This window comes from Carassius carassius, chromosome 20 (genome assembly GCF_963082965.1).
Source record: "Carassius carassius chromosome 20, fCarCar2.1, whole genome shotgun sequence".
Classification (NCBI taxonomy): Eukaryota; Metazoa; Chordata; class Actinopteri; order Cypriniformes; family Cyprinidae; genus Carassius; species Carassius carassius.
The window spans coordinates 2,729,842-2,739,879 of record NC_081774.1 but is presented as its reverse complement, the minus strand read 5'-3'; the positions used below and the strand labels follow the sequence as shown (position 1 = coordinate 2,739,879).

General features: G+C 35.9%; 1 protein-coding gene across 1 annotated transcript; it reads left to right on the top strand.

Annotated features, from left to right (window-relative positions):
- The first annotated feature begins 1,038 nt into the window (after positions 1 to 1,038).
- On the top strand, positions 1,039 to 9,322 carry LOC132096023 (SH2 domain-containing adapter protein F-like). Its single transcript, XM_059501137.1, has 7 exons — positions 1,039 to 1,103; positions 1,184 to 1,619; positions 2,835 to 2,988; positions 3,211 to 3,408; positions 4,855 to 5,035; positions 6,571 to 6,690; positions 8,714 to 9,322. Exons 2-7 carry the CDS (start codon positions 1,287 to 1,289, stop codon positions 8,898 to 8,900), a joined length of 1,173 nt encoding a protein of 390 aa, XP_059357120.1. The 5' UTR covers positions 1,039 to 1,103; positions 1,184 to 1,286; the 3' UTR covers positions 8,901 to 9,322.
- Positions 9,323 to 10,038: the final 716 nt, after the last annotated feature.

The window sequence follows — 10,038 nt, the reverse complement described above, 5'->3', positions numbered from 1 at the left end:
GCTCCAAATGAGTTCAGCATTCGAAATCGGTGTTTAATTTATTGGAGTAATCATGTATATAATCTCATTTATCGACAAATAAAGGGACTATACTATGAGGTAACGGAGTTTAAATATGTTAGCCTGGTTGCTAACATTATTTTTAATCTTTAATGACAGTTTTTTGTCTATTTCAGTCTAAGAAACATCCAGATCTCTGTTATGTGCTGAATTAAAAGGGGAACAATAAGAAAGTGGGTGTGTGCAGTTGGTGCATGTTCATATTTTGACAGGATTCTTTGCCACGATTGAGCAGTGAGAGTAAAACTTTCTTTTTGAATAATATTGATTTAAAACAAAAATCATTGAAATGAAAACAAAAATATGTTTTCACTTATTTAAAATAATCGCCATCACGTTTAATTTATCTACCAAGTACAAATACGTTAGTGTAAAGCTAATCAAATCATATTTATGACGATAACTGTTTGTTTAAAGGAACCGCTCGCCCGAATTTTAAATTATGTAACGGTTCACTCACTTGGAATTTGTTCCAAATCCTATTGTTTTCCATCGTCCTTGAAACACAAAAGCAGTTATTAGGCAAAATGTGAGCGTGACTGACAACCTCAGTCACTATTTACCTTCACTGCATCATTTTTATTTATCCAATGAATTGTGTGGTTTAAACAGTAAAATGAGTATCATGAAAGTTACCTTTTTAACTAATTTGGTTTATTCTAAGTCTTATGAGAGGTTTCTGTGAAGATAAATACCTAAATTAAGTTATTATTGACTAAATTCTCTATTGACAAACATAGACGCCATTCACTTTCATTTTGTGAAAAAGAACCGCCTAGTCATTCTGCTAGCTAATTACTTTAGTGTCCCATGGAAAAATTAAAGTCATACAGGTTTGGAACAACACGAGGTTGAGTAAACTATTAATATAATATGTCTTTTCCAGTGGGGCTAAGGACGAAGGCTTAAAATACCCCACATCTGCCTTAAATTTCTAATGCTTTTTTAATACGTCATGGCCATGCTTTTGCTTTCCAGATCAATTTATTCCAAGCAAATAGGTGCTGGATTTTATAAAGCATCGATTCATTTGGGAAACTCAGGTGAGGTATTGCACAATATCATATTTGCTATTTATTGACACTCTGTGAGTAATAAGTGACTTATTGGTTAGGTGTTTCAGGATTTATGGATGGTGTTCCATGGAAGAACTAGGATAAAGTCCTTTTAGCGTCTCCTTTAGCGTCTTTTTGGATCCGTTTCGTTCTTGTCTTGGTCGTAGACCCATGGCAAAGTGGTTTAGAGATCACCTAAGTTTTGGCAGCAGGAAAGGACCGCCACAGCCCCCGAAACCCGACTACACCGAAAGCGAGATCCTACGAGCCTACAGGGCTCAGAAAGAGCTGGACTTTGAGGACCCTTACGAACCCTTGGAGAACCGGGTGCTGAACCGCTCCGGGTCGGTGAAAACATTCCCAGCGTTTGGCACTGTGCTGTCCAACGGCGTGGAGGTGAAGATCGTGTCTCCCAAACACAGACTGATAAAAGTGGAATCTCAGGAATTTGGGTGTAGCAAAATACCACTGAACATCGTGACCTTTGAGGAACCGCAGGCCCCTGTAAGTTCTTGTTTTCTTAACACAAATAGAGCTTAAATGGGTCTTGCTGGTCTCTTTTCAGTAAAAAAAAATGGAAAAATGATTGGGACTAAGCAAGAACCAATCCCAGAAAGTGTAAAAACATAGTTTTGTACTGTATTCATCATGGTAAGTAATTGTGATTTCATGCATTTTTCCTCTTCTAATGTGTACTTGAATGACAAATGTTTGTTTAAATGCACATTAATTATGTGGTTGTTTATCTTGATGTAGAGACCCTCCAGTCAATTTCTTTCATCAAGAATAGGTCAGTATATCATAAATAAGGTGGTTGGGAGACGCAGGCATTGTTTTACTAGAATTAAAGTGATGTGTGATTGGTTTAGAGTAGATTTGTTTGGTGCACGTTTTATGGATGAGTTTTGCAGATGTCATAACAAACCACCCAGTCGCACAATTCGCTTGTGTTTCCTGAACTGATTGTCTTTTGTCATCAGAGGTGAAGGGTGGGAGCATTGGGAATCAATTTCATTAACCCAAATACATTTAATCCCAATGCCTGTGGGATTTATAGACTCTCACACCAGCCCCCCACCCTCTCTCTTTCTTGCTTGTTTTGGTTCATAAAGGCATTGTGTCCAAAAGTCAAAATGTTATGCCACTAAAAAATCTGGTTCATATATCTCCTTTTTCTCAGTGAAAGAAAAAAAGAGCAAAACGTTATTTTCTGTGGAATGTAAGCATAACGCAATCAGTGGCTTAACATTTTCAGACTAGACAAAAAAGAATTATAATAATTTTAGTATTATTTATGTACTATTAGGCCTATAGTGTACAAATATTGTCCTATCCGAACAATACATAAATGGAAAGCTTATTTATTCAGCTTTCAAATGATGTATAAATCTCAATTTTGAGAAAATGGTTTTGTGGTCCAGGGTCACACATGTAGTTAGTTAATGTGGTGTTCATTTATATTTCAGGTTACGTTTATTTTAGTAAATCAAGTTAAACTAAATGAAAATGAGAAGTACTAAAAATGTTTATTATGGTATTTGATTAATTTACTATATGTCCCTAATGGATTAAAATGCTGGATTGAAAATGCTTCATTTTTTTTTGCTCAAAAGCTGTATTCTGCATTGAGTTGCATTCTGTGTAAAACTCTGCAGCTGTCTTCGTTTCTGACTCATATGATCATCATTATCACTCATCATCCTTGTTCTTTTTCCCCAGGTGGTTCCCTCGGCTCCTGCGGTCGGGGAAACTGATTACTCGGACCCGTTTGACGCCAGGCCGGACCCGCGGCCCAGACCCGGCTGGGAGCAGAACGCCGTCGAAGCCTGCAGCAGTTACATGGAGCCGTTTGAGGCCCAACGATTCATAAGTGGTACAGCAGCTCACCCATGGATCTCTTATAATACCAAAGAGAGCATTTATTCAGCCACTGGTATTCCAGTCGCTATAATTTATGGTCTGGACTGTGGTATGTGGTAATTTTGTGTATGTTTTTGAAGCTTGACAACTCCAGTCCTCATTCAGTTTCTTAATACTCATACGTAATGTAATATTGTGTCGTCTGGTTCAGTTGAGTGTGTCTGTCGTATGTCAGGGCTCCAGCACAGCTCCGATCAGGGCAGGAACAGCCCGCAGCTGTACGACAGCCCGTACGAGGAGAGAGTTTGGACCCGTGCAGCCCCTGAGGAGGACGAGAGAGAGAGCCGTCTGCCCCAGGATGACGAGAGGCCGGCGGATGAGTACGACCAGCCCTGGGAGTGGAAGAAAGAGAACATCTCCAAAGCCTTCGCCGGTAAGACGTGCTGCTGGGTCGAGATGGGCTCCATCCACACCAGTACGTTTGCGTCCTCTTTTGAGAATGTAGTTTACACACTATAAGAAGGGTCTGAAATAAACAGTCTGCGAGTGGCAAATATGAGTAAATCAAACAGTGATATTTGACAGTCAGCCCGTGTTTGGGAGCAGCTTCATTTTGGTTTTCTGTCAAAATAAAAGCACTTGAAAGCAAAGTAATAAAGATGGCCATTAATACTAGTAATCAAATTTACTGTTGTTCTGTAGAAGACTATTATATATAATTGATAGTATTATAGCGAGAGTTATAGTTATTTCTTTATTGATTTGTGTATTTTAAAACAAATAATTGTTCTAATAAAAATAATATATTTTGAATAATAAACTTATTATGCATTACATGTTTACTATTATAACAATAATAATTTTTCTTTAGTGATTCTATTATTGATAGATTAAAAAATATATATTTATAATGATGATAAAATAATTGGTCGACTCAGCAGTGTTATATTAATGTATGTATTTAATGAGTCTTTATTAATATTTTTTAAAATATTTATAATATACATTTTCTTTATTATGTTCATATAATAATTTAATGTAAAAGTGTATAATATTTTAAATATAAAAATATATTAAAAGTAAAATAGATTAATTGTAATGTATTTATTTATTTATTGAAAAAGTGGGCATTTTTAAGTTCTTTTTTGTTGCGTTTTTAATGTTTTTAATTGTTTTTTAGTAACCTTTGCAATATTAATGCATTTAACTTGTGTAGTTTTATGAGTAAGTCATATTTTAATAAATTATTATCTTTAATAGTAGAAGTTAATACTTATTTATTACATTTGCTTATTTGATAGTATCATTGCAGTAGTAATTTCACGGAGTATTTCACGGGGAAAGCATAAATTAAAACAAAACACATTTAAAAATTAATACAAATATATAATGTTATTTATTAGTGCTGTCAAATGATTAATTGCATCCAAAATAAGTTTTTGATTGCATAATGTATGTGTGTACAGTATATACTGTGTATATTTATGTATATATAAATACAAACACATGCATGTATATATTTAAGAAACCTTTTGTGTACATATTAAAATGTATATATAATATAAATATATATATACTTGTAAATATTTTCAAAATATATACTGTATCTGTGTGCATTTATGTATATACATAATAAATGTATACATTATACGTACATATATTGTATAAACAAAAACTTTTATTTTGGATGCGCTTAATCGTTTGACAGCACTATTATTTATACAAAGGTAAAAATCTAGAATATTTTGTATATAAATAAAAAATATATAAAATAATTTTTAAACATTACTAACTATTAATAAGCTGCAATTAAAGAGTGTATTGATGTAAAAGTCTATTCCCCAAACTAAAGTGTGACCCCTTTTTTAATATTTTGTAGTAACTTTTGAAGCCAGAGACCGGGATCAATGCACGCTGCCCCGTGACGAGGAATCCAGGAAGGCAGGAGCGTCCAGAATCAGTCCTTCATCCAGCAGAGCCACCAGCCTGCACAAACCCAGCAACACGCACGGCATCCTGGGAGAGAGAGTGGATCCCATGCTGCCTCTGGAGAAGCAGGTGTATGTATTAACACATGAACCGCCTGAGCTGTGCTGCTAACAGGAAACTGTATTAAATACTTCAAAAGTGTTTTAAAGCATTATTAAATATGTGTAAAGTTGTAATATTTAATCACGAATAACATGAAGATGTGGTTGTCAGATGAGTACACGTGTGACGTGGTATGGTCGTGAAACATTCAGAAAGGCTCTGTGGTGTGCATATGTAGCCAGTTGAATTCAAGAGAAGAGCATTCTGCTAAAATATCACGTGCCATCACTATTTATTACACCACCCTGCCTCATATTTGCAGAGTGAAACCCAATACATGTTGATTCCAAAAATAGTGTCTGTTTTGCTCGGTCAAAATGCATTTTGATGCATTTTAGCTTTCAGCAACCATTTGTAAGGTGGAGAAGTCTTGTTCTGTCCCTTTATAAGCAGAACAACTGCCACAAAGACACGATTCCTGTCTTCCTTTAAAGGAGCTATGTGGAGGTTTTTACTTTAAAAAAATCTTTAAGATAGAGTTTTCATTTGTACATGTATGAGCCAACCATGATGTAAAAAAAAGAATGACATCTCGACTGTCCACCACGGTTGCCTCTATCAGCCTGTAGGCTCAATTGTGTGTGGAGGAGTCGGGCCCGAATTGGCGCGAAAATTCACAATGTGACGTCATGTGCATTCTTGTCTACTTGGGCTTACAATCGTACGGCACGCCAGCCATTATAGTAAGCAGCGGCAATAGAGTTTTCAAATGGACTCCGCGGATGGAAAGAAGCGACCAGCCTCCAGCACAATTCAGACACCCACGGACACTCCTCGTAAGTAAAAAAAAAAAAAAAAAAAAAGCGTGCGCACTGAGAACGAGCATGAGACTGGCTGCAGTTCCTCTAACGGCCACTGGTGTCAGTAATGGTTAGAAATTTCAGAACCTACGCAATGCTCCTTTAAGTCTGATGACTACTATTTTTCATTTCATGCATGTTTGAATGATTCCGAAGACATTATTTATGCCTAATCCTGACTTCAAGGATAAAATGAAGAATTATGGCCGGTTACTGAAGAAAGTACAAACGTGAACCAGATGTTTCCTTCTACATCTGTGGGTCTTTAGTACATGCAAACAGCCACATAAAATGACAGCTTTTGTGGGAAAATGTTTATTTATAAATCAGTTTTTATACATTTCTTTGACATTAAATGTATGAATGAGATCCGTTGCAGATTGTAAGTTAAATTATACATTTTGAATACTACTTTTTTGTCACGAAAAAGTTTGACATTTAACTCCTTTTGTTAGTTTAATAAGTGCATTACTTGTATATCTATAATTTGAACATTTGTTTGCTGATTTTGTGAAAAACTATATTTGTTTTTCCTTCGAGATTCATGGCTGTGTAATATTGTCAGTGAATTGTATGCAATCACTCTCCATTTTTTTATATAACAGAAGTATTGATTCTCGTGACACTTCCCCGGTGTTGATATCAGCTACTGAAGCACTTACTGTGGTGAAACCCTAATAGATGCCCCTCTGTGTGTGTTTCAGATGGTACCATGGTGCACTGACTCGCTCAGAAGCTGAATCTCTGCTCACGCTGTGTAAGGAGTGCAGTTACCTGGTGAGGAAGAGCCAGACGAGCCGAAACGTCTATTCACTGTCTCTCAGGTACAGACTTAGACACAACCTCACAGTCTCGGGTGTACTCATTCAGGAGCATGGTTAACAGTCTTTAATGTTGAGTCATTCAGTCACAAGTTTTGATGTTTTGATTTTCATATACATTTCTACTGCAATTCAGAGTCATGTTGTGACTTTTCTCCGAGCGGTTTGGTTTGGTTCAGTCCCTGAGTACAAAATGACATCTTTGTAGAAACAAGGCCGCTGATGACTTAGTGTGCTGTAAATGTCCATTAAAGCGCCAGCTACTGTTTCATGCTGTGTACTGTGATTACTTTCAGATGTATATTAATTGAAGTACTCATCCCACATTCACATTTGTTTCGTCAAACAGTCTAGAGCAAACTGTTCTTGCTCAAGTAGGTTTCTCTTTCTGCATTTTTATGGGAAATGTTTCTGTGGTTATTTAAAGACGTTAAGATAACTGTTAAGGTTTCATGTTTCTCTGGACACTAAATCACCGCTAATATTTACATGATTATGTACCACTGTACCTAGTCTAAATTTACATTTTTATACACTGCTCCAGCTATTCTAAGTGAAGCATTTGATATTTACATTTTCTTATAATTTTGAAACCATACTATCATAGAGACTTGAGGGATGTTTTGATTAGATTTTGGCAAGTAAGAAACCAATAAGTAACCAATCTGAACACCCTAGCAACCATATAGCAACGCTCTGGCAGCCATCTGGTACTTTTTTACTTTCTATTTCTCTTAATCTAGAACTGCTCTCATTTATTGATTTTATTTTATTTTTTTCTCATGCTATCTACATATTGTACTGCTGGAGGGCAGTTACGTCTAGTTATTCTAGTTCTGTGTAATATATATTTAGGTTTGAGGTGTTTTGTGTGGGTCTGAATGTGTTTAGCATGTTATTAATAATGTAGTGCCCACCAAAAAGTGGGGCTGCTTTATGGCAGTTTTATGGGGGTGAGCAGCATGACTAAATTCTTACATCTTCATGATATTTTAATCTTATATTTTAGTACTTTTGGTTATTTATTTATTTTGGCAGAAATTTAAACAAAAAAATGGTTTATATATTAATTATTGTCATAAATACTGTTCTGAAATGGTATAGTAATTATAGTTTTAGTTTTTTCCTGAAAATTAGAAACTAGAACTATAAACCATGATCTCTTAATACCAATTTTATCCTCAACGTCTTTGTGGCACGGACAGTTTCTGTATTTACACACATCTCCACATTTCTGTACTGCTTCCACTTCAGTGCTAGTGCTTTAGTACCATTTATATACTATTATAGTATGTATTCATTTTTTTTATTGGTTTTATTTTTATTTTTTATATTTTTTAGGTTTCATTTTAGCTTTAGTAATTTTATGTTCTTTTATTAGTATTAAATTTTAATAATTCTTTTTAGCTTTTTTTATATCATTATTTTTTTTAGTAACTTAAGTAGCTTCAGCTTAAAGCTGTAAAGGTTGACCTGCATTTTTGTATTTATTCATTTTTAAATGGAACAGTTTATTGAAATTTTAGACAACAATGACAATAGATAAAAATTCACACTTTTTATACATCAGGCATTTTACGGACAATATGATATAGTGAGAATATGGAGCTAAATTTTTATGTATATAATTTTTAAATATAATTATAATTTTTTTTTTTCTCACAAATGTGAAATTCGGTGCGATTGCTGATATTTATTTGGCCAAAATGTTCTAATAGCTTGTAATGAAAATCAATGAGATTTTCATAACAGTATTGCAGAAGACTTAAAATTCTATAATACCATAAACTATAAATACTATAAACAATGGCATGCGACAGTTTGGGAACCCCTTGCAGAATCTGTGATCATGATAAAATTATATTTTAGCTTATTTAGTTAACAGTAACAACACCGTTTCACCTACTAATATTGTTGTATAAACAGTATAGCGGCGTCTGACACATTTCTGCTGTTCCAGGTCGGCCACACTAACTCAGTGACTTTCTCTCTCCCCCACCATCTGTCTGTCTCCGTCTCTCTGCAGGAGCTGTCACGGGTTCATGCACATGAAGTTCTCGCAGTCTCGTGATGGGAAGTTCATCCTGGGAGAGAACAGTCCTCCGTTTGACTCCATCCCTGAAGTCATTCATTACTACACCACGAACAAACTGCCCATCCGCGGAGCCGAACACCTGTCTCTGCTGTTCCCGGTGCTGGTGCAGACGCTCTGAGACCACACACACACACGGTTATCACGCTCGCACACAGACACACTCAGGGCTTCACTCAGCCGGCTGCAACAGTGCTTCATTTTCAATCACAGGCTCTTCCAGAGTTTGATTCGTGTTTGGAGTAGGAATATAATTTTTCAAGCGTGTGATCAAATTCATCCCAGGTGTGAATGAAAACACAGGTGGCCTGTAGTGACACTGTATCGATGTGCAACACGCGTGTGATGAATATTTTCCGCACCACTGGACTCTAAAGTGTCTTCGTGTCACACTGGGAACTGCAATATTATTACTCTCTCTGCTCCAAACTCTTTAAATGATAGATTTAACATTTAAGGATAAATGTAGCCTGACCAAAGTATTTCTAAAGATTTTGCTAAATACTAAAAAGCAATGATGTACAGTTAAAATCCTATTCTCTGTAGGATTTTTTGATTTTAAAAAGTGAAATAATTCACCTGAAGAGACGGTTGTCATCATTTGCTCATTCTCATGTCAATCAGAAGAACCTGTTTGACTGACTTTCTTCTGTTGAACACAAAAGAAGATATTTTGAATGATGTTTTATGTTTTTTTCATGCATGCAGTGAAAGTGGATGGTGACCATGGCTGAAATACTCTACAAAGGACAAAATCTGCATAAGTCTTCTAGAGACGCACATTAACTGTGTGTGAAGAAAATTCGCATTTGTGTTTTTGGTCTGATTTGTGTTTTTGTGTTCCACTATATAAAATCATGCTGGTTTGGAATGACATGAGCATGAGTGAATAATGATTGGATTTTAATTTTGGGTGACTGTTAGTAAAAATGAGGGCCTCTTTTTAGGTACAGGAAGCCAGCCCTTAACTTCCTTTTGTCACTAACTAGAAGCAGTGAATCATTGTTAAGCTGTAAGGAAGTGAATATATGACACTGGAATGTTCCCAATTTGACTTTCGCTTGTCCGGATGTCCATCTGCAAACATGGATTTGTTCTGCTCCCAGAATCCCGGGCGGCTGAGGATGATGGAAACAGGAAGTGATGTCCTCTGACCATCTAAAGCTGCACTTTCATTCGCTTCAGTGCTTGTCGCATGACAGAAAGCAGTCATTACTGTGGCATTTGGCTTCACTTAAGGCAGCTGTCTCAATGCTACC